The 24,170-nt window shown below is 43.7% G+C and overlaps 1 protein-coding gene across 6 annotated transcripts in view; it reads right to left on the reverse strand.

Moving 5' to 3' along the window:
• Window positions 1-3,562: 3,562 nt before the first annotated feature.
• The window catches only part of ARHGAP6 (Rho GTPase activating protein 6), a 540,556-nt gene continuing 519,948 nt past the window's right edge, over window positions 3,563-24,170 (reverse strand). For 4 of the 6 annotated variants that reach the window (XM_070289743.1, XM_070289742.1, XM_070289745.1 and 1 more), the window contains 4 exons: window positions 21,173-21,270; window positions 10,843-11,114; window positions 8,701-8,781; window positions 3,563-5,567 (listed from right to left, as the gene is read on the reverse strand). In XM_070289743.1, the coding sequence (XP_070145844.1) occupies window positions 4,867-5,567; window positions 8,701-8,781; window positions 10,843-11,114; window positions 21,173-21,270 (1,152 nt within the window). In that variant the 3' untranslated portion in view covers window positions 3,563-4,866. The remainder of the gene's footprint in view (window positions 5,568-8,700; window positions 8,782-10,842; window positions 11,115-21,172; window positions 21,271-24,170) is intronic. The other 2 variants (XM_070289744.1, XM_070289746.1) reach the window with 1 other exon arrangement.

Raw genomic sequence — 24,170 nt, forward strand, 5'->3', positions numbered from 1 at the left:
AATTTCTTATCAGGGCCAGGCAGCCTGTCCCTCTGGCGTCTGAGAGCTGTCATTGCTGACCTGCTTCTTTGTTTGCACACTTTGCTCAGCAGTGACAGGCCAACCAGCACGGCCCTGGTCCCTAGCAAGTCTTTGCCCTTTGGACAAGCTCGGCTGTGCTCAGGGCCACCGTGACATCTGCCCCTCCAGATGGGCTCAGCGGCTGATGGAACTCTCTTGGTGGGAGGCCAGGGAAAGGGCAAGGCAATCAGCTCACCTCCTGCAAAGTGCCAGGAAGGAAAATGAAGCAGGCGACTCACCTGCCCACAGCCTCCCCTCATGGCAGACTTTCCCAAGCAGATTCCGGACCCAGCTCCTGAGTCTTTGACCAAGTAAAGTGATTTGAATTTAGGAGGACTCTGAACGCTGACTTGCCATGATCCTTTCCTGCATGACTAAACGTGTTTCTGATTCATTCTCTAAGTCATTTTCCCCTGCTAGAGAAGACCCACTCAGAACCCCAGACTTGGCATCAAGACGGCTTTAAGCTGAAGACATTTGAGATTCAACAGATGCAGAAAAAAGCCTTTTAGAGCTTCCCTTATCTGACTAAAAGCAACTTGTGGGAAATGAAGCTACTATAAATCCCCTCTCTGGGGGGGAGTTTTATGGTTCCAAGGGAGACAGAAAGACTGCTCATACCTGTATAGACCATCCTTATCACAAACTTTCTTATCTCCTGTCTGGTTTCCTGAAAACTCGTTTGTTTTTTCAAACAAACCTATTTGGTTTTCCCTTAGAAATTGTTTCTCTCCATTGCCTTTTCTCTACTAGGTTAGGTCCGTAAACCTTTAACCATTTAAGGAGCCAGATACTTCCTTTGTTGGTTCCTGTATGCATGTGAAATAAATCCTTTTTGCCAGGTGATTAAGAGGGTATGGGAAAGTTTTTTCCCTTCAAACCTATTCCAGTATTCTTGCCTGGAGAACCCCATGGACATAGGGGACTGGTAGGCTACAGTCCATAGGGTTGTACAGAGTCAGACACAACTGAAGTGACTTAACAGGCTCACACACACACGCACACACACACACACCCTCTAAGCAAATGTGGGCATCTTGTTTGTAGAGAAACAAGAAACAGCTTTGCTCCTGAAGGTTCAGTTCAAATAGCAGGTCTGCACACTTGGATGCATGCATGCTCAGTTGCTTCAGTTGTGTTCAAATCTTTGTGACCTCATGGACCACAGCCCGCCAGGCTCCTCCGTCCATGGGATTCTCTAGGCAAGAATACTGGAATGGATTGCCATGCCCTACCTCCAGGGGATCTTCCCGACCCAGGAATCGAACCTGCATTTTCTGCATCTCCTGCATTGCAAGTAGATTCTTTACCCACTAGCACCACCTGGGAAGCCCCACACGTGGATGGCCCACCACCAAATCCTGGTTCTGTCACCTTCCAGCTGTGCAACCTTGGGCAACTCATTTGATGTCACTCGGGGTCTTTCATGCTCTCTGGAAAATGAGGATAGTTGTGACTCCTGTCTACTGCTTATGAGGCGGTGAAAGAGTTAATGGGAGTGAAACACTTAGACCGGAGCGGGTGTCCTTAATAAATGTTAGCTCATCATGCTGTGTAAAAAACACTGGCAAACAGATGTTGGTCAAACTGAATTGAGAGAATCTTCTGACCTTTCTGTGACCTCGGGGGGCCTGCAGTTGGGGCTGCTGCTGTGTGCACCATGGGGGACCGCAGGCCACACCAGCCCAGGGGTCCGCACTTCTAGAGACCGGTGTCTGGAGCTCCACGCCTTCACGAAGCCATCCCGTGCTGAAGAATTCCAAGCTTTATTGGAATTTTCCTTTGTTTTGGATTTTTTTTTTTTCCCTCAAGAACATTTGCAGCTGATTTAGTCTTGTTTTAAAATCCTGTCGGGTCGAGATGTTGACTTGTTTTCATCTCAGTGTGCCTCTTACTCAGTCATTTCTTCAGTCATTTCTTTTCTTCTCAGTTCTGGTGCCTCCTGCAGTTTGCTTATCAGAGCGATGTACACATAGGCCTGGATGGGGACCTGATTTGATCCCAATGCTGTTCATCTGCCAAGCAGATGTGTATTAAAATGTGCATAAGAAAAAGAAGCAAGCTGGACTTATTTAGAAATTTCTTCAATTTGCACAAACTCCATTGGTAGAAGAGATTTTTTTTTTTCTATGAAAACCCACAACACACGTATGTTAATAGCCACTTAGATCAAGACAAATTCCTGTTTGGCCATTTGGGTCCTATCACTGTGCCTCCTGCCAGATACACAGAGATGGTGACTCAGTACTCAAAGATGCAAGACTTGTGTCAGCAGGCAGCTTTCTTCTTGACTGTAGGATCTCTTTGCTCCTAAGAATGAATGACTTCGATAGCCTTTTAAATGGTTTTGTCCAACTTGAAAGAGTTCATTATTTTTTTCTTGTCAGGTATTCTATCACTTACAAGGTGTTAGAAGTGACTCCAACTTTGACTCAGGTCTTTGTGTCTTGTGCATGTGTGTTTGAAAACAGCTTATTTTCAATGTGATAAAGGCATCTGAGAAACAAGCCTTCACTCACTGAGTTAACAATACGGCCACTGGCCTAAACCATCTAAAGAGAAAGGGAGAGTGAATATTGTTCATTACATGGACATACATGGGCATACACTGGCACAGCACACACACACACACACACACACACATACAATTGCATTACATAAAAATATTCTGAGCCATGTTTTCTGGATTATTCTAGATCTGACCATTAATATATAGGCATACTTTACCTTTTAAGACACAGACATCTACCTCAGGGCCATCTGATTTGGCAGTTGAAAAAAAATAGGACTGTTAGGGCAAAAACCCGGTGGTGGCGGGGAGTGGGGGCAGCCCCATATATCAGGTAGTTGAGTCCAGAAAGGGGAGAGAGAACTAGCCAGACGGGGGTTAAATCCAAAGCCAAGAAAACACAGTCAACAGGAGGAGGACGAGGGGAGGTGGCATGGGAAAGCAACCTGTGAGCCACAATCAGGCAGCATTTGCTCTGGGTCTTGTTTGCAACTCTGGGCTGTGTGGGGGCAGCCAGAAAGAGCCAGAGGCCAGCAGGCACATCCTTCCCACATTCCCGCCAGTGGCAGAAGTGCTGGACCCATGGGCAGAGCCCGAAGACCCCCATCACCGCCCCCGCTCCCGGTTAAGAAATGTCAGACAGCTTTTCTAGACTTCATCATTTCAACCCTGAAACAGAAGGAGCATCCAAGGCCTGTTGTGTAGATATGACATACAAGGATTGTGTTGGGAAACACCTGTCCAGCACATGGGAAACCACCCGAGTTCCCATCTACTTCCTCATCAACAATTGAGCTTCAAATGAATGACAATCAACCTTCACTTGCAACAGATATCAATTTCACTGGGTTATGTCTCCAAGCCACCTACGACTTTGGCTGTATGTGGATAGTCCTGCCACTATTCATTACCTTTGGACTTGCAGATAGGGAAGTACGTATGTGGAATGGAGTGTGGGTTCATTCATGAGATTTAATGCCAGTGAACAAAGCCTTTGCTTTAACTTTTTATTCATTATGGCACAAGAACTTGAAGAAACACCACTGAAAACGTCATCGCCAATATGAAAATTCAGAGTAGCATGTTTTATAAAAAAAAAAATCTTTTTCTATGATACACATTCCCTTATGAAGTGAAAAAACAATCTTATAAAATACTGAAGCAAATTGCCACCTGCTAGTCAAAAATTGCTTTGCAGTTGAAAAACTTCAAATGTACTGAGGTATGGTAGGAACATTTTACATTACACAAAAAATTACTAAAGAAAACATTTCCTCAGCCTTTGGCACAGTGTAAATACAGAGCTCCGTTTTTTTTCCAAATATAATTTACTTCACAAAGCGCTGCATATAATTTGGTTAATACTGATGATGGGGCAAAAGGAAAAACCATGTTCTGTAATTTGAATACTCTCTTTTCACTCAAACACTTTATAGTTGGATTCCAGTTTATAGTTTTGAAAATACATAGAAATCGTACATTATAAATATATATTATATATGGTCTATAATAAAGTTGAATTTGACCTAAAATGGGCAGGACAAGTTCTTAATTATTCTTTCTTTGTCAGGCACGGCCTTTCTCTTGTTTCATTAACTGAATTCTTTCTAAACAGATTCTAAAAATATATTCCATAATGTATCAAATTTAATATTTTCCTTAAAACATATTCAATATGAAAAAGCATTCAGTGACTATATTCTTTTTGTATCTCACTACTATATAAAAATATGGCTTCTCATATTCTGTTCTATTTTGCTTTGTTAGTGTTATTCTTAGGCATTGAAAGAAGGGCTGTCCCCAGTTAAAAGCTATGGCAAAAGCACAGAAACCCGCTTGTGCATATTCTAGAACAGTCTATAGAATCTCATTACTTAGAATAAGTGACTAAAAAATGTGTTCCTTCTGTTTTCTGTGAATATAACATATAGGATTATCATACATAATCTGTTACAGAATATACAAGAGTCAAAACTGAAGACACATAAATACAATTAAGCTATACCAAAGCGAGAATTTTATCTTATACAGAGCCAATGTGAATAGCTTTTAGATCGGACATTAACATACATTTTTGTTTTTTTTCTAAAGGCTGGCTATGCAATAGAATCTTATTATAAAGGGTCAGGGTCCTAGGGTGCTCTATCTTTAAGTGTACTGACTTTTCTCGTGTTATTTTTTTTTTTTTTAAGTGTAAAAGAAGAAAAATAAGTAAGTGCCCAATTGTCCAACACCCACTTTTTCCCCTACTGAGTGGAAGAAGGCTGTTTGGGAGGTGAGGGGCGAGCGTGGGGGGCTCAGACCAGCGTTTCCGGGAGGGCGTCGGGGTTGTCGGTGGACAGGAGCTCCCAGATCTGCCATCGCTCCCTCTGCCAGTCGAGCCAGTTGGGTTCCCCCAAGGTCTTACTGTTCTGATCGCCGGCGGGACTGGGGTAGGCGCTGCTCGCTTTCTGCTGGGCGGCCTGGTGCCCTCGCTGCGGCTCGACTGCCTGGCTTCCCTCTTGCGAAGCTGTTCCGGAGCCTTCTTCCAGCCTCCGCGGCCTCCACAGCGGTGGCTCGGCGGCTTGGTGGGCCGGGGATGCTACGGTTGACTTTCCTGGACCAGGATAAGGAGGAGGAGGCCGCTTGTCGTGCCTGGCACCCTCTGCAGGTCTCTGGGGCAGAGGCTTGGCTCTCCTCTGCAGCCAGGCCCCCTCCAGCTCGCTCTCGGCGAGGTCCTCGGCGCTGCTCAGAGTCCAGCACGGCTCCGGCCTCGGCCTCGGTGTGGGCTGCCCGCCGCCCTGGATGTGGGGCGTGCTGCAGACGCGGGCCACCGGGGTGTGCGCCCTCACCTCGGCCGCCGGGCTCGTGGTCTGAGTCCTCCGAATAGCCTGCGCACTGCTGTCCAGTTCTGTGGGGCTCCCCTGCCAGCGGGGCCAATTGGGGGACAGGTTCCCTTGAGACAGGGAGCACGGTCCCGGGCGGAGGGAGCTGCTTTCAAAAATATCGCCGTAGGAACCTGGGAGCCAGAGAGAAGAACGAGAAATACAATTGGTTTGTAGCCTCTCTCTGGAGGTGCCTTGCCAGTTAAAACAAAAAAAAAAAAATTTTTTTTTTTTAAAAAGCACAGGACATGTTTAGCTGTGGCTGACTACAGTAGAAAACTTCTAGTAAGAGACCTGACCAATGCTTGTTGATTATCAGCACAGTTCATCTAACAGCTTCACTGTCAAATGAGACTAAATAGTCCTGTGCCTAAATTTCTGCCTTCGGAAAGCCCCTCTCTGCCATGCTTATGGAAACTTTTCTGAACCTAGAAGGTAAAAGGAACGTTCTCTTCCTGTTCAGTGCAACTTGCAATCCGGAGGAAACATACATTATAGTGTTTCCATGTTTTTCTTGTGTCAATCAAAGCCGTAGGAATAAATGAATTGAATCGAAAATGCCCCATTTAGTGCCAGAAGGGGAAGGCAGCAGCCCCTGTGTATATTCTACCCCTGCCACTGTGGGGGAGACTGGCTCCTTATTCACCCATCATCCCCTTTCCTTCCTGGATGATATTTCCCAGCCTCCCTTGCAGTAAATGTGGAGGTGTGATGGAAGCCATTTCTAGGCCTGGTCTAGTAGGAAAAACACCAAATGCACTCCTAGTTGTCTGGACTTGCTCTCTTCCCTCAACTTCTAGCCCACAATGGAGCAACCATGGAAGACTCTGAGGCCTCTGAGGACGGGGGAGCCACTGGCTAGATGGGCCTTGAGCTGAGCCCCTGCATGACTGGAACAGAGTATTCCCACCCCTCATTACCCTGCACAATCCACACTGGACTGCATAGTGAGGATAAATCAACCTGTGAAAGGTTAAGCCACTGACATTTAGAGGATGTCTGTAACCTTCCCTAACTGATACAACTTTCTTCAGGAAATTGAAAGGAGAGCAAAACAGTGTGTTTCACAAGCAAATGAGGAGTTCATGGGGGCGTGTGTCCCTAGGCTGCCTGTCTCCTGTTGATCATTTTGGGAGGAGAGGGGCATATAAACATGTACACAGGGACAGATCAGACTTGAACCAGCAGAAGGAAAACAGAGCAGGATATCTTGGAATAATTTATCCTTTGGGGAAAAGACAGTAAAGCAGTTCATGGGATAAGGTGAGATGCACTTAGATAATGGATCAATACTCAAATGCTCAAACCGGAGTAGAGGCCATTACAATAAAAATGCACCATGCTTTAGAAATATAATATGGGAAGTATTACAAAACAATGAAGAAGGGAACACACACACACACACACACACACACACAGGGAAACAATAAAACAATTCAAACACTTATATTATATGCCCTCCTCCAGGGGATCTTCCCAACCCAGGGATTGAACCCAGGTCTCCCGCATTGCAGGAGGATTCTTTACCGTCTGAGCCACCAGGGAAGCCCTCATATTATATATTAACATATATTCCAGATGGATTAATGAATTAAGGGTTAAAATAATGAAATATTGTGACGGAGAAAAATGTATAGATGACTAATTCGCCAATGCTTAAGTAAAAGTTAAGATTCATTTTGTGAAAGAATTCATAAAAAAGAGATAGAATTACTCATGTAAAATATTTTTAAAAAATCCAGATATGCAAAAAGGGAGAAAATGCAAGGATTATCAGTGGCAAACAATGTGATTAAAGGGTTAATGCCTTTATTATAAGAAGAGTTTGTAAGAATCAATTTTAAAAACACTAGCATACATAAATAGCCAATGGCATAAGGATAATCTGTGGGTGAAATTCAGCTGATTAATAGAAAAATTGAAAAATACTGGTGAGAAATACAGGCAAATGATAATAAATACAATTTTGTTTTTTAAAGAAACCCAAATGCAAACCCAGTGATTTGCAATACTAATGAGATTAAAGGGACATGGACAGCCAATGTATCCTCTATGCAATGTGAAGTGACTATATCTCTGAATTCTTGGATAGGTTCATTATATTTTGACCCACTTTCTTATTTATTTATTTTTTGGCTGCATCACACAGCTTGTAGGATCTTATATCCCCAACCAGAGATGGAACCCAGGCCCCCAGAAGTGGAAGCACGGAGACCTAACTACTGGACCACCTAGGAATTTCCCTATTTTCCCACTTTCCTATTTCATATTTTTAACTGGCTTTCTAAAATTTTGTGAACTTTTTTTACAATTTAAAATACAAAATCCAAAAAGTACATAAAAGAGGTCCCTGACATTAACTTATTGCAACATCACTTAAAAAATGGAAACAACTCAGTGGTCCCAACACTGGGCTATAAACTATGAATATGCATCCAAAATACTACACAGCCCTTAATGACAGTAATGGAAAATAACTGGAGAATGAAAGGTAAGCAAATCATATAAAGGTACACAGTCAGAATGATTATAATTATCTTTAAAAACTCTTGCAAATGAAATAAAGTCAAAGACTGATGTACTCTTGTGGAAAGGTATAGTTTTATCTCCTTTCCCCCTATTTCCAGCTAAGAAATGGGATATTTCCTGCCATATCAGTAAACAAGGATGTCACAGCCCTCAGTGATTGCAGCCCTCCAATGTGAGCCACCCTGAAGAAACTCAGGACAAAAAAGAATACCTGTCATCTAGCAGCCATCAGATGGTGGCCACTTCCTGCAGCCACTCCCTGTGGTGAGCCCTGAGGAAGCTCAGGACATGAAAATACAGGATACAGGCCCCAGGTAGCTGAGGTGCAGATCAAAGGAATGATTTCAGTGAGCTCAGGCTCTTGCATCTTCCCGGACAGGGAAAAGTGCTAAATTCCTTAACTCGAGATATCTGGTTTTCCTTTAATTAACAATAATCTGTTGATACTCAGACTACCTGCCCTTTGTTGCAAACGTCTATATAACCTGGCTCCTTCCCTTGCCTCCTCAGAGCAGTTCTCTCACACTACTCCAAGTCTCCCCGGCTTGAAGTCCTAAAAATTCCCCCCAAATAAAATATAACACTCAACTTTTAGGTTGTGAATATTCTCCCTAAGTCGACACAGCATTTCTCAAATAATATCTGAGAAGCATGTAATATGATGATAGTAAGGTGAAAAGCAAAGAAAATTAACTTTAAAAGTAAATGCAATATTAGTTTGAAAATATAATCCTTTACCTGTCATTCCTGGGTCTTTGGATCCACTTTTTAATGTTGAATGCCAAGTTCCCCAGATATTGAAAGCCTCCTCTGCCATATCTAGGAAGAAGTGTGAAAAAAAAAAGTATGTCACTCAAAATGAAAACTGAAGATTAAAAATAAATGAATAAATATTTTTATGACACCTCTTCTACTCAAAGTACTTTATTCAAGACTACAATGGATACAAGACAGAATATGATGCAGACCTGCCTTTTAAGAGGTCTATTCCATTTGGGATTCACGAAAAGGCTCTTTCTCTGTGATGGCTGTGGTAGACAGAGTAAGTCATGATCCCCAGAATCTGTGAAGATGGTATAGTGAAAAGGGTCTTGCAGGTATGCCTAAGTTCTGGATTTTGGAATGAGGAGATGATCCTTGATTATCTGTGTGAGCCCAGTGTAATCACAAAGGTCTTTATAAGAGGGAAGCAAGACAGAAGATGCTATGTTGCTGGCTTTAAAGATGGAGGAAAGGGCCACGAACCAAAGAATGCAGGCAGCCTCAGAAGCTGGAAAAGGCAAGGAAACAGATTGCTCCCTAGAGTGTCCAGAAGGAACACAGCCCTGTGGACCCATTTTAGATTTCTGACATCTAAAACTTTATGATAATAAATTTTTGTGTTGTTTTAAATCACTAAGTTTGTGTTCACTTGTTACGGCAGCCCTAGGAAATGAATAGAATTGTCATGGGTGACAACAGCTCCAACCGCATCAACATAGAGACAGAGGAACAATGGTTATAGTTTGTTTATCTGGCCTAGGGAATACTCCTCTGTGGCATCAGCAGAGTCACAGTCCTGCATGTGTTTATTCATACACCCCCCATAATCTGTCTGTAAATATTTACAGCCTAAGGTTCTATCTTAGGTGTTCCCACCATCTCATCTAATCCTTACTACAATCCTGAAACCTAAAAGCATCCTAGGTGGCTCAGAGGTAAAAAACCTGCCTGCCAATGCAGGAGACATGGGTTCAATCCCTGGGTCAGGAAGAGTCCCTGGAGAAGGAAATGATAGCCCACTCCAGTACTCTTGCCTGGAAAATTCCATGGACAGAGGAGCCTAGCGGGTTACAGTCTGTGAAGTCACAAAGAGTCAGACACGACTTAGCATCTAAACAAACAAATTTGGCAACATGATGATAATGACTATTTCTAGAAGCAAATGTCTACTGGTGCTTCCCTGTGTTCAGCAGTTCATATGTATTCATTCTCTCATTTAATCCTGAAGAGATGTCCCTGAGTCCATTTCACGGATGAGGCAAGTACTTTCACATTTTAAAAAGAAATTTTATGCTTGATGGAAATACCAACTACTGTTTTCACTGTAAATTAAAAGAAATTTTTGAAACAAATACTTCTGAAATAAAAATAAAGCTGCTGTGATTAAAAACACCAAAAAAAGGGAGCCCTTTCAGAGTGACTTTTCAGCGAAAACTTTATATTTGTGATACAGCAGCAAGAATTTGTACTGTGTCTTCCAATGATCAGTTTAAAAGTGTCCTGCGAGTCCTGACCCCGAGGAATTGTTCTGTGGAGGGGGAGTACAAAATCGAACATCCAGTGGTCAAATACATTTGAGAAAAGCTGCAAACCATCCTCTCCCTCCCATCGTGGAAATTCATGGTGCCTGCTAGCAGTGTAAAGATTTTTGAGAACTTGTACAGCAGAGAAACGGTTAGCTTGGTTAACTCAGGCTTTCCCAAATGTATTTGACCATGGAAATCTTCTTTTGCCTAAAAGTCATCATTGCCATGGAGACTTATTTGGAACATGCCTGCTCCTTATATAGTGAGTTCAGCTTGTTCTCTGTATAAAAGTAACAGCAATGGCGGGGTGCCATCTTAGACTAAAAGATATGTACCCAAGCTCACAGGCCAGGAGCCAGCAAGTTCCTCGGATGCTAGAGGGGAGAGACAGCTGGGACTGTCTGGGGCTCACCGAGCTGGAGACTGCTTCCCACCTAGCTGGGTGTGCAGGGACTCGGACCCAGGATCAGTGTTCGGCAGGTTCTCAGTAAATGCTCATTGAATTAGAGAAACATGAAACAAGGAGGGTTGGAGACCAGGTCCAAAGCACCTACCCCAGGCCACATGCAATCAGAGGGACTGGATGAATTACCTTTGCCAAGCCTTGGTCCAGGAGAACTCTCCCTCGACTTCGAGGAGGGCAAGTGGCCCACCCGGCGCACACACGGCTCCGGCCCTTTGTAAAGCTTCTCTGAGCCCCCCGGCACCACGTCCTCTTGCATAGCCAGCAGGGAACGCTCAGACAGCACAGGGGAGTTGTTGTCATAAGGGGAGAGGTCTCCGCTGGAGGCCTTGTTGGAGTCTGTGGACGAGTGCCTTCCTCCCATGGAAAAGGAGACTTCTGACCTCAGCATGTCAGGGCTTCTGGCACAAGGAGACAATTACAGGTACGTGAGTGTGTTAGCAATGAGAGACCAGATTCAAACCAGCGGACAGGTTTACAAATGACGGCAGGAGAATGTGTGGACACGGGCTGAAACAAAAAAAGAGTTTCTGAGCAAGGTTTCAAGACTTCTGTCAATCAGGTGAAAGCATTTCTACAAAATGGCCAGCAGATGGCAGCAAAACCCAACAGATGTCACAGGAAACAGCAGGGCGAAGTGATGAAACCCTTTCTTCAAGGTGCATTGCTGAAATGCCTGTTGGATCAATCCCTGTTTCCATTTAAAAATTAAAATCTGATGCTCACTATCTGTTAAATAGGGAAAACTGTAGATAACTCTTTAACTTTCCTCAATATCCTGAATTAAAAATAATTCAGACAAAACTATGAGTAAAACGTTACATGCAGTTTATGGACACCTTTTCTCCTTTCACCCAAATACTAATGTAAATCAATCCATCCTTCCTGACAACAAAGATGACAATGATGATGATGGTGGTGGTGGTGGGAATGACTGTTTTATGGATAAAATGATGGCTAAAAAGATAAACATATGACCGTCACTGGAATCCATGGTATTTAAATACACCTAAAAGGATTCTACAAGGCACGAGTGCTTTTACAAATTGATGTAAAGCGTACTAATGAGCATATCCATTAAGTTTTATATGAGCATGAGTTGTCACAGCAACAGAAATAATGGTGAAAATGTGAGCCGAACAGGAAAACAAGAACATCAGGAACACGACAAGAGTGTTTGAAGTCTTACCTGGGAACATCTGTATTTTCTACTTTCCTCAAAACAGTGGCCCTGACAACATCTTAAAGGGAAATGATCACAGATTGATTAAAAGTTCCCAAACCTACTTCTGCTGCCCCCCCCCTACCCCTCGCCCCACCTCACTTCTCTGGTCTTTACTTTCTTTTGGATTAATTTTTCAAGACAAATCCTTGGTGATCTTATAGAAGGTAACCCCATGCCTGAGCAAGCCCTTCCTAATCTAAGGGTTCTGTGTATGCAGGAGGAGAAAGGATGCCTGTCAGAGGGTCCAGCTTCACTGGGGGCTTGGGCAGGGCTTACTGACAGGGGAAGGCAACTCAGCTGTGACACACTTTCCCTGTCACCAAGGCAGTTAGGGCCCCAAGCACTTTCTGCTGGGGGAATTTCCCACCCACATGGAATAAACAGTCCTTTCCTTGCCTCCTCTTTAAACCAATGACTGATGATCTTATGGGAAAGAGCCAGAGGACAACCCACGAGGATGGTTTTCCAGAAACTTAAGGCTTCCAATGAATGAAGGAAAAATAAAAGGAACTTACTACTTCTGCTGGAAAGTGGAGAAAAAAAATGATTTAACTGCCATCATTTAATTGAAGGGGGAAACTCTCTCTGATTCTATGCAAGGAACACAGGACAAAACAAACGGACCCCTGTCTGTCATCATGGGGCTTGACTCTCACTGAGGACACTCCACTGTGAGAATGAGCAAATATAAGTGTGCTGAACTGGTCGCCACACAGAGCTCAGCTCAGAATCTGGGTTCTGCATTATGACCAGGGCTAGACATCAAATTGCCGGGCTAACTTCAGTTGTTTTTCCCTGTTTAGTTGACATTTTTCCAGCCATTAATGAAAGTGTCTTATGTCTACTCGGCAAGAATAAGTCACAGTGTTATTTCGATAAGAGTGGGCACATAAAACCTGCTTTTATGACCTGTTTCAAAGAGAGTCTAGTCAATTCCCTTGCCAAATTAAAATAACTATCTGGGCCACAGATGCTTTGGGGCCCCCTTACAACAGGAAGAGAGTTTTGGAAAGGTCGTATTGTAGCTCATGGAGACCACAATGGTTTGGTCTCATATCTTGCTCATCTGTCTTACAAAACATACAGAAGAGAATATATAGAGCAAAACATAAGTTGCAGATTCAGTCAACAGTTAACGTGCATCAGGAAAAACACCCCATGAAAGAAATTTCTTGAACATCTCAAGTACTAGGGACAGTACTTCTGACATGGCAGCGTCCCCATCATCTGGGAAATGTATCGCTGGTTGGAAATGCGAATTCGCAGGCTGCCCTTTGGATCTCCTGATGGGACTGGCGACCACAAGCAGGGCTCAGGGCCAAATGAACCCACGGGGCCCCACAGTGAGAATAATGACTAGAATTTCAAGATGGTGACAGCAGATCATTAAGCCAAATGGGCGCTGCTTCTGAGGACTGAAAGGGAACCTCTCGGGGCAGGGTTTTAAAAGCCCTCCAGGTAATTTTGATACTTGGGGGAAGTCAGATACCAAACCTGAGATACCAAGCCTACCTGCCCTCCCTCACCCTATAGACGTGACCGTGGGCTATGGATCTCCTCAGAGGCAAGTCAGCAGACAGATCAGAGGTACTGGCCACAGCCTCAGCCCCGGCTGGCAGTGGGGGCAGTGGGCTGGTTCTGACTTCAAGCTGGCAGGGCTACAGTGGATTAGAGGAGAGAGCATGCCCATCGCAGCCAGCTCCAGCCTGCAGGAGCCAGATCGCTGAATGCCATCTGGTTATGGATCAGAACATGATAAGGGGAGAGGGGCGGAGGGGCCAAGCTGCCTTTCTCTGCTCTTTGGTGTCATTCTCCAAGTCAAGCCACCAAGGTCACCACACCTGTAGCCCCCATCAGGGAGAAACCAGAGAAGGAGGTCAGAGCTAATCCCTGGGGGTGGAGGCGAAAGCAGCAGACACAGCCCATGGACCTCCTCAGTGGGGCTGGGGTCATCCCCAGAACATGGGCAGGTGGGGGATCCCTCTTTCCCCAGCCAGTGTACTTAGCCATGGAAGCTGATGCAGGTTGACTGCACATGGCAAACAGCTTGGGTTAGCCTCTTATGTGAAGCAACCCCTTGGCCTGGGAGAAGCACATAAGTTGACATGTATATAGAATTCATTGTGTGGCAGCAACTGGATGAAGTTACTGTTAACAACTGTGATCACACGTTGAGAGAGAACTGAAATAAATGAGGGCATGGTGACATTGCATGGGGTCGAAACTCTGAAAATGTATTTGATAAATACTGTTTAAAATCACGGGCTTCCCTGATAGCTTAGCTGGCAAAGAATCCGCCTGCAAGGCAGGAGACCCCGGTTCGATTCCTGGGTTGGGAAGATCCTCTGGAGAAGGGATAGGCTACCCACTCCAGTATTCTTGGGCTTCTCTCGTGGCTCAGCTGGTAAAGGATCTGCCTGCAATGCGGCAGGCCTGGGTTTGATCCCTGGGTTGGGAAGTTACCCTGGAGAAGGGAAAGGCTACCCACTGCAGTAGTCTGGCCTGGAGAATTCCCTGGACTGTATAGTTTAAAATAATTCAAAATCAATAGTAAAATGCCTTGTTTTATGCTTACAGTTGGTGGCTCTTTTATATGTTTAAAGTATTTCCTATTTATCATTTTAATTTCTCAGCAGAGGTCAGTAAGGTGGCGGCCAAATTGGCCCAGGAACCCACACCCAAGAGTTGTTTTTCCACATGTATGCATGTGCGCTCGGTCGTGTCTGACTCTCTGAGGCCCATGGTCTCTAGCCCGCCAGGCTCCTCTGTCCGTGGAATTCTTCAGGCAAGAATACTGGAGTGGGTTGCCACTTCCTCTTCCCGGGGATCTGTCCAGTCCATGGATCAAACCTGTGTCTCCTGCACTGGCCAGCGGATTCTTTACCACTGGGCCACCTGGGAAGACTTGTCTTTCCACACGAGAGCCCACCAATTAATGAAATGAAACAATTATATTTACTCCTCAGAAGTCTCACTATAATATTGGCAGTTCAGAGTTTTCAAAAATTTTAGTGTCACTCCATTGCTTTATCATTAAATCAACTGGAAACAAATCCAGGACCTTCCCTGTAAGTATCTTTGAAAAAAAAACGAGACAAGCTGTCACTGATATCTTCTCTAAGATTTGCCTCCTAAGCTGATTCACCTCTCGGAAGACAATTTTAAGTTCAGCGCTCCAAGTAAAGGGCTAAAATATTCATGTGTTTATTTACAGAAAATATTTACTCTAAGCAGTGAGAAATCGTTAAGAGGCTCATGGTGTTCTGTCTCTGTAGGTGTTGGAATTTCATGGGTTGAGGTGGGGAATGCTGAGTGGATACACTGCCAGTTGACTGGGTTTGCCTCCATAACTGGAGAGCTTTCCCATGAGCCCTGAAAGCCTCGGGACCATCCACAGCACGCATGGCCAGTCTCGGCCAACCAAACAAGCACGAGATGGACACAGAGAGCGAATTGCTTTCTCACCCTTAGCTGGTCCTTCCAGGTCAGGGTGTAAACACGCTGGCAGGGTACTGTGGGCAGGCCTGCACTGCAGCCGGAGGCACAGAACTCGTTCTGTGGATAGACGGAAAACTCCGGTTCAATCACCGGAAAGTGGCCAGCCCGGCCCCTGGCTGAGCGACCTCAGTGAGAAACATCCTTGGGGATTTCAAACTTGCTTTGGTTTCATGCTTGGCTTAGCCGTGAACTGATAAACCTCCATCTGTTGGAACTCAAAGCACATAACCATCATCGACACTGTTCATTGTAATGGGAAAGGAATCCACTGTCACAGTTCTTCTGGATTTATGGAAGATTTTCACATTCATCATGTTCACTTCTGCAAAACATCCCTTATGCAGAATCCTAGGGACAAAGGCAGCCCGCTCCAAAGAGAAGCTGACATGGATCCACACTCCCACCAGGAGACAGACATTAGAACTTGCCCAGGTCTCCCCAAAGTTGTGTTGCTATTTTGTTCATTGTAGATCTTTGGCGACAACATTTGTTTTTAAAAATTGCTACATTTAATTGTTGTTCATTTTGATGACTGTTTTACCACATCCTTAAGACTTGTACCTCACTTTCCTCACCCTAGTCCCAGCCCTGCTCTGTTCTGTTGCAAATGCCTGTGTTTATCACACCTTGTCTTCTTTGATTCAGTTCTCATCCCCTATTTCCTTACATCCCTAAATCAAGGAGGTGGGGGGGGGGAATCTATCCTAAGTATCTTTGAAAAAAAAAAAGAGCCTATAATTCCAATATATATACCAGACAAGCAACTAAAAAACTAGAAGTCTTGCCTTTTTAGTAATAAAAATCTCTTCTAATCTCCTCTTGGCATTCCATTTTGGTTGAAGCCAAAAATGTAAGTAGACAAGCACAAGAAAAAATAATGAATCCTCCATTCACTCCCCCAGTTCAGTTGCCACAGACAGAAGAGGAAACAACTCAGATGGAAACATGAAATTCCCAAATATTACTAAATGTTTCATCTTTCAAAACAGAAATTATGATGAGTATGTTCTTGTTCTTGCTTTGACACTCTTTTGAAAATTTACTTGTCCACTCCAAATAAAACCTTATGCAGTTTCCACGTGGGGCACGGGAACCTAAAACCTTATTTAGGTATGTGAATTGATGGCACAGAACAGAAGCTTCAGGAAATAAATCAAAGAGTCGGAAGAGAATAACGAGGGAGCTCGTGCATATCACTGCACTTACGGAGTTCATTTTAGAAGCTACTGTTGCTTTCCATTCTGTGGTCTTCCTAAAAATCCTTTCCATTCTTGCCTTTTATAGCCCTTGTAGCTGAGTTTTCACTAAATAAAATCTTCAGAACAAGAGTTCTGTCCATTTCCATTGCGCCACAGCTTATCCAGGTCCTCCAGCTCATGACCTGCAAACGGAACCACTTCCTGTCCCTTTCAAACTCTACCTGGCCTGATGCGATCAGGCCACCTTCCCAACTTCGGTGCCTTTCGTCCTCACCCCTCTTTCTACTCCAGAACCATGCCACCATCCCGATGCCAGTTAGATCAGGTGGGCTTTGCCTTTTCCCAGAGTGCCACAACTTAACACGGATGGGTTCTCTCGCGCCACGTTGCCTTCATAAGTTGCTGTCTCATGGACAGCAAGGCAGAATCTAGTGACGCCCCACTTAAGACTACTTACATCTACTTACCAAATCCTACTTTGGTAAGTAGTTATACATGAACAGAATGATGAAATGCCAAGCAATGTGATAATGATCATTAATGAATACTAAGCATTTATTTAAAGCCAGATACTGTTCTAATAGCCAAATAACTATAAAGTTAGTACTTTTTCCTCTTTTTATTTTTTTGGCCCCATGGCATGTGAGATCTTAGTTCCCTGACCAAGGATCGAACCTGCACCCCACCCCACCCCCGCCCCGTATTGTAAGTGCTGAGTCTTAACCACTGGACTGCCAGGGAAGTCCTCATCCCAGTATAACTTTTTATCTCTAGTTTACAGATGAGGAAACTGAGACAGAGAGAGAAATTGATTTACCCAAGACAGCACAGCTAACTAGAAGTAGAAATGGGATCTGGACTCAGGCAATCTGGCTCTGAATTCAAACCTCATGACCAGCGTTTTGTATCATACAAGCATGTGCTATTGATGGGTAATTGGCATGCCAGTGTTGCCAGCATTGGGGTACTGCAATTTGTCAGCACTGTAATCTATCATGACCACGATCTCTCATCACTCTAACTCTTCACCACTGCTTCTTGGTTTAGGCATCACCACTAAGCTTGCCATTTAAGGGCTTCTGCCCTCTGTGCTGGCTAGCTTTTTTTTTACTATGTCCCCAGCCAGCTGACATATTTACTTTTATGACCAGGCCCTGGTTCAAGCTCCCCAAACATCCAGGCCTATTGACAACCTCTCCAGCCCTACAAAGTTCCCTTCAAATCCTTGCTCTTCTCAGAAGCTATCCATGAGACAACAGGAAACATTTCTTTCTCTTCTCCAAAGTTCATGTGGATTTATGGTCTGGAGCACTGGTTGCCTTCTCTGTCAGCACAGAGCCCCCTTTGGAATGTAACAAATCACCTAACCTCAACTCTCTGGATGACAGAAAATATGTAGTGTCTACTGGGGCAGCTCTCAGCAGTTCTTAGCCTGGCCACTTGGGAGAGAATCACATGGCAGCTTTGAAAATCCTGGTGTCCAGACTGCACCCCAGAATAAGTGAATCCAAATCTCTGAGGGGGGGGGGCACCCAGGTGGAGGTATTCTTCAGGCTCCCGAGGTGATTTGAATGAGGAGACAAGGCTGAGAACCAGGGACCCAGCACATACCATTTGTCCCTTGGAGGCCTACTTCAACAAACCTGCAAGCTCTTAAAGATGTGAGCTTTTATAAATAGGATGGATAAACAAGAAGGTCCTACTGTAGAGCACAGGGAGCTATACTCAGTATTTTGTGATAAACCATGTTGGAAAAGAATCTAAAAAAATGAATGTATATATATGTATATACATATATACATATACATACGTGCACAACAGAATCACTTTGTGGTGTGGCAGAAATTAACACAACGTTGTAAATCAACTATACTTCAAAAAAAATTGCCTTGAGATTTTAAGCTTTTGCTCCTCAAAGTGTGGACCATAGCACAGTACCATCTGAGGGTCTGTTAAAAATGCAGTTTCTCAGGCTCCCTCCCCAGATATACTGATTCAGAGAGTTTTTTAACAAGAACTCCTGGCGATCCAGATGCACAGTAAAGTGGAGAAGCACGCTGTAAAGCCTGCAGAGACCATCTACAGCGTGAGGGTCAGGACTTTCAAGCCTCAAATGGCCATTAAAAATCCATATTTATTTGCTAATGTATGTATTTTCATTTCCTGGCAGCATTATCACCCTTCTGAGCTGCTGTTTGACCTGTATCCAGAGGGAAAAACTGAATACTCCTCCTTACTTAGCCAGTCTTCTCCCAAAGACATTTTCCATGCTCCTGTGACCTCACGGCCCTTTCCTTGAAGCCCCGTCACTCACCTAACATCTTGGAATAGGGTCAGCTTGCCTAGGCCTTGCAATTCTTGTTCTTAGGGGGACAGGCAACAGAAGAGGCTAAACCACTCTACAGCTTGGGATGGGCTTAATATGATTCCTCCTTTTCCTAAGATTAGAGAAAGAAAGGCCCATTTATTGGTGTTTATATGCAAAGAGTGTACTTGAAAACCACAGAGAAATAACTTCTATCATGTATTTTTCAACATATAATATTCATATACTTTTAAATGCCATGTAAAAGCAAGAAATTCGGCAAGTCAAAATCAGTGTTTTTTTTAGGTGTGTGTTTTCTAGCTTTCCCACAGAGAAGTGGTTTAAGGCAGCTTAACGGGGGATTCACAGAGAGAAGGCCATAGTGTCTGGTCTCTTGCCCAGGGGAAGGAAATAAGTAAGTTCCTTTAAATTCTGGTGGCACAAGATCTACTGCGAAGAAAAGCCCTGTGTTAGTTTAAATTAGAATCTACATCTTGATGATAGCTAGGTATCTCGGGAAAGTTTAAGAAAGCCTAATTCTTTGATATGAAAAGTAAGACCATGAAATGCTAGCCCATGTATATAATTTGAATTAATTTTTATTCTCTCCTGGCTCTTAGGGCTTGAATCTAGGCAGAATGTCTTACTTGAAGCAGAAATTATCTTGATAATGATTGGCACAGAAATGGATTTTAAAAAGTGCTCTTGAAAGGATGATCCACTTAAAAATTCTTCCCTGCTCTACAGGACAGAGTGAAACTGAACTGAGCAGGGTTAATGACCCAGGAAAGAAGGAGGCCTGAACAATGTGCAATTTCTTTCCACCAAATTTCTGTAAAAAAACATAATTTTTAAATATTTGAAATAGTTTTAAATGAAAATTAGTACATCAAATTCAACAGCAGTATAAAAGAAAAATTTAATGCATGTCCATCTTTCCAAGATACCACTGGATAAGACAGACCATTACAGTATTTATGTATGACTAAGAGAGAAAAGGCTATGAAGACATGTCACTGATTATAAGATTAATCTCAAACTTATGGATACCAAGGAGGGGAAGGGTGGGATGGATTGGGAGATTGGAATTGACATATACACACTGCTATGTCTAAAATAGATAACAAATGAGAACCTGCTGAATAGCACAGAGAACTCTACTCAATATTCTGTAATGACCCCTATGGGAAAAGAGTCTGAAAAAGAGGGGATATGTGTATATGTGTAACTGATTCACTTTGCTGTACACCTGAAACGAACACAACATTGTAAAGCAACTATACTCCAATAAAAATTAATAAAAAAGATTAATCTTAATTTCAGAGATTATAAAACCTGGGGGAAAATGTGTCTTAGAATTGTTGAAATTCAGTAGATTAAAAAGCACAGCATAAATGATACTTTCACAAAGGATCACAACTTTTCCTGTCACAAATTTCGGGTTTGGTGCCTTGATGGCAACATCGCTCCTGGTTCATGATGCAATACTGTCCCCTTAACTGGCTTTGTTTAATGTTTGGCACCCTCCATACACTCTGCCTCTATAGCAAATGGTGAAGAGAAATCATAAAATCTAACCAGCAGGAAAAATTCCATGCTTCTCCTTTGGGGGAAATAATGGTGGCAAACCATAGCCTACAGGGAGGCTTGTATTTTCTTCATTGCAAACATGCGGGCCTGTGGAGACCAGTGTGCATTTCTGTCATAAGGATGCTAGCTATAAAGAGTGGGCAAGTCGAGAGGGTGAACATGTCTCATTTCAAATGGCCACCTAGGCCTTGGCTGAGGCCTGTCCTGTGGTTTGGTGATGCACCTGTCCCACTGGTAAGTTACACAGGTAAGATGCACCCAGGCGCATCCTTGGGGGCTGCTAAGCACAGTTTTAAGGACTGTAGAAATGGAATCACTGATGCATATCACTGTCAGTTCCTGCGCTTCCTGCCAGTGTGATTTAGTGGCTTTTTTTTTTCTTTTGGTAAACACAGTCTCAAGGGGCTGGAAAAAGACCAAAAAATGAAACAGAAAAATCCCCAAAGGCAGTTTCTAATTTGACAAGTCAATTGGTAAGACAAGGATTTTCTTTTTAGGGGGACAGATCAGATTTGCCAGGAAGTCACCAAAATTCCACTCAAGTCACCCTGTGTGGAGTTATGTAAACTTTTCTAATTCTTTGGAAATGGAAATAGACATCCCCAAGATGATTTGAGAAGACGGGAAAACGAGCATACTCACGAAGACTGGGAGGCCTTCCTTCTGAGTAGATAGTCCACCACGTCCGGATCAGTCTCTAACAGGCTGATTAGCACTTCATTCTGCAGATCCGGGGGAACCTGCATGGACCAAGTGTCGAGGCATAAATAAAACCGCTCCAGCAAGAGTCCATGGGGTCACACAGACAACAAAAGGTATAAGAGAACAGAGGGATTTGTTGGTTAAAACCAAATCTACACCAACCCATGCAGCCAGTTTCATTCTTAGAACAAACTGGATGATGACCAGAGAGTCATACTCACTGGGCTTCCCTGGTGGCTCAGACAGTAAAGAATGTGCCTGCAATGCAGGAGACCTGGGTTAAATCCCAGGGTTGGGAAGATCCAGTGGAGAAGGGAATGGCAACCCACTCCAATAATCTCGCCTGGAGAATTCCATGGATAGAGGTATAGTACAGGGGATCACAAACAGTTGTACATGACTGAGCAAATAATACTTTCACTTCACTTTCATATTCACTACTCAATTCAATTCAAGTGGGGTGAACTGTCACTCCACTCGTGACTGGAGATAGAGCCTAACCACTTGGAACCCTCTGTTGCTTGGACTCGATTTTCTTGACTTTGAATAAGCAAAATATCGTGGTTAAGAGGAATGGTGTTCATAACTTCTTGTCCAAATGGGGACACTTTCTAGAGTTCATATTTATAACTATGCCAAGACAAGAGGCAGAAATGAGGACTGTCTTGGGCGGTTCTGGAACATATGATTAGTTTATTGGGCCAGACCCTGCAGCCAGAGGCTGCTTGTGTCTGAGTGCCAGTATATGGCTGTGGGGCTTTGGGCAATGGATCTAACCTTTCTACGTCTCAGTGTTCTCATCTGGAAACTAGAAACAGTAAGAGGACTCACCAAAAAGGCTGATTGATGTGGTGATGTAAAGGACGCATTACCTGTAGAGAACTTAGAACAGCACCTGGCAGATAGCAGACACTCAAAAAATGCCGCTACTACATTTGCAGACGTCACTTGGCCATTCGGTGCCTGCCTTCACTTGTTTCTTGCATCATGGTCTATCAACAATCAAGAGCTTTTGCTTTACAATGGGATGAGGCATGCCCTAGAATGTTATAGATGAGCATCATGGGTTTCTCTAGGCTTAATCCTCAGGGCATGAGAGAATGGCCTTCCAATCCTAAATCGCTCGTGTAGGACTTTTCTAGAAAACAAGATTGAACCTGGCTCCAATGGTTTACTACTCTGTAGATGCTCAACCAAAGGAAATTTCAACTATTGAGGGAAAATACATTTTCATTCTGATTCTCTCACATGTGGGCTTGGACACAAGACTCTTAAAAACTGTGGGGACAAGTCTTCTGAGAGTAAGTGGTTGGTGGAAGAATTTGCCTCCTGCCTTTTGCAGAACTCAACTCATCTTGAACTCTAAGAAGCTGGAAACAATTTTATTAAGAAGAACAGGGATGAGAAAGCAATGCTTTCTCAAAATGCTTTCTCAAAAATGCAATGCTTTCTCAAAATGCTTTCCTCCTCTCATAAACCTGTTCTTCCTACTTCATTCTGAATCTTCATTAATGACATTGCCAAACCCTAGTCACACAGGCTAAAAAGCTGGGTTGGATTCAAGCTTCTCTGTGTCCTTTCCCCTCCACGTTCAGAGCCAGGAAACCCACTTGATTTCATCTCCAAGATGCCTGTTACTTCTTCCCTCTCTTTTCCATTCCAGCTGCAATGATCCAAGTTTGAGCCCTCATTATCCCTTTGGAGTTCTCATCTGTTAGCCATTACCAGCTTTCATTTCCCTGACAGTCATATTGCAAGTTCCCTCTGGAAAACTAACTGCTCCCCAACCTTCAGCTTGAGGGTGAGGTGTACCTTCACCTAAATCAATGATTCTTTCATCCCCAGACTGAAGCATGGGTGCTTGAGTGATGAGCATGCGACTTCATTAGAAGCAGTGAAAAGCTGCGAGAACTTCCCGGGGACTTTGAAGAGACAGGATACAGGGCCTGAAGATAGTGCTGACAACTGAAGAAACAATTCCAAGAAATGGAGAGAAAGAAAAAGGGGTCTCTTGACATCATTTGAGTCCCAGGTAAAGCCATGACTAAGCCACATTTGCTCTTGGATCGTTCAGCTGTGTGAGCCCCAAAATTCCTTAAGCTGGTTTGAGCTTTTAATCGAAAACAAAGATCCATCTTAGATGGGCCTTTGATACAACAGCTTGCTAACCTGTTGTTGTTCAGTCCCTCAGTCATGTCTGACTCTGTGACCCCATGCACTGCAGCATGCCAGGCTTCCCTGTCCTTCACTGTCTCCCAGAGCTTGCTCAAACTCATGTCCATCGAGTCAGTGGTGCCATCCAACCAACTCATCCCCAGTTGATCCCTTCTCTTCCTGTCTTCAATCTTGCCCAGCATAAGAGTCTTTTCCAATGAGTCGGCTCTTCGCATCAGGTGGCCAGAATACTGGAGCTTCAGTTTCCAACTTGTGTACTCTGTTTCCCTTAACACGTATGTCAAATTTCTTCTCTGAAGAAGAAATTTGTCACGATGCTCTGATCAAGACACTTGACCAAAACCCTTTTTAATCAAAGCCATCTCCTCACTTGCTTGCCTCAAAATCTGTTTCCCATCTCCACCCCCAGCAGTCATACCCACACGCATTCTACTTCAGTACCATTGTGCATCTCACTCTGACCTTTTCCCACCTCATCCTTTTAATTCATTACATAAATATTTGGTGAATGTTTCCCGAGTGCCAGGCACTGGATTCTGGGATTCAGCGACAAACCAAACAGACAAGAATTCATGTCTCCTTGAAGCTGACAGTGAATATGGGAAGACTGGCACTAAAGAAATAAACAGAAAACATAGCAAGGATCACTTGGAGAAAGATAAAGCCAAGACAGGGAACAAAGAATCCTGGGTAGGGGGAGCGTGCCATTTAAATGGGATTGTCAGAGAAACTGACATTTTAGCAGAGAATGGAAAGGAGGAAG

Source organism: Ovis canadensis, chromosome X (assembly GCF_042477335.2).
Source record: "Ovis canadensis isolate MfBH-ARS-UI-01 breed Bighorn chromosome X, ARS-UI_OviCan_v2, whole genome shotgun sequence".
Taxonomy (NCBI): domain Eukaryota; kingdom Metazoa; phylum Chordata; class Mammalia; order Artiodactyla; family Bovidae; genus Ovis; species Ovis canadensis.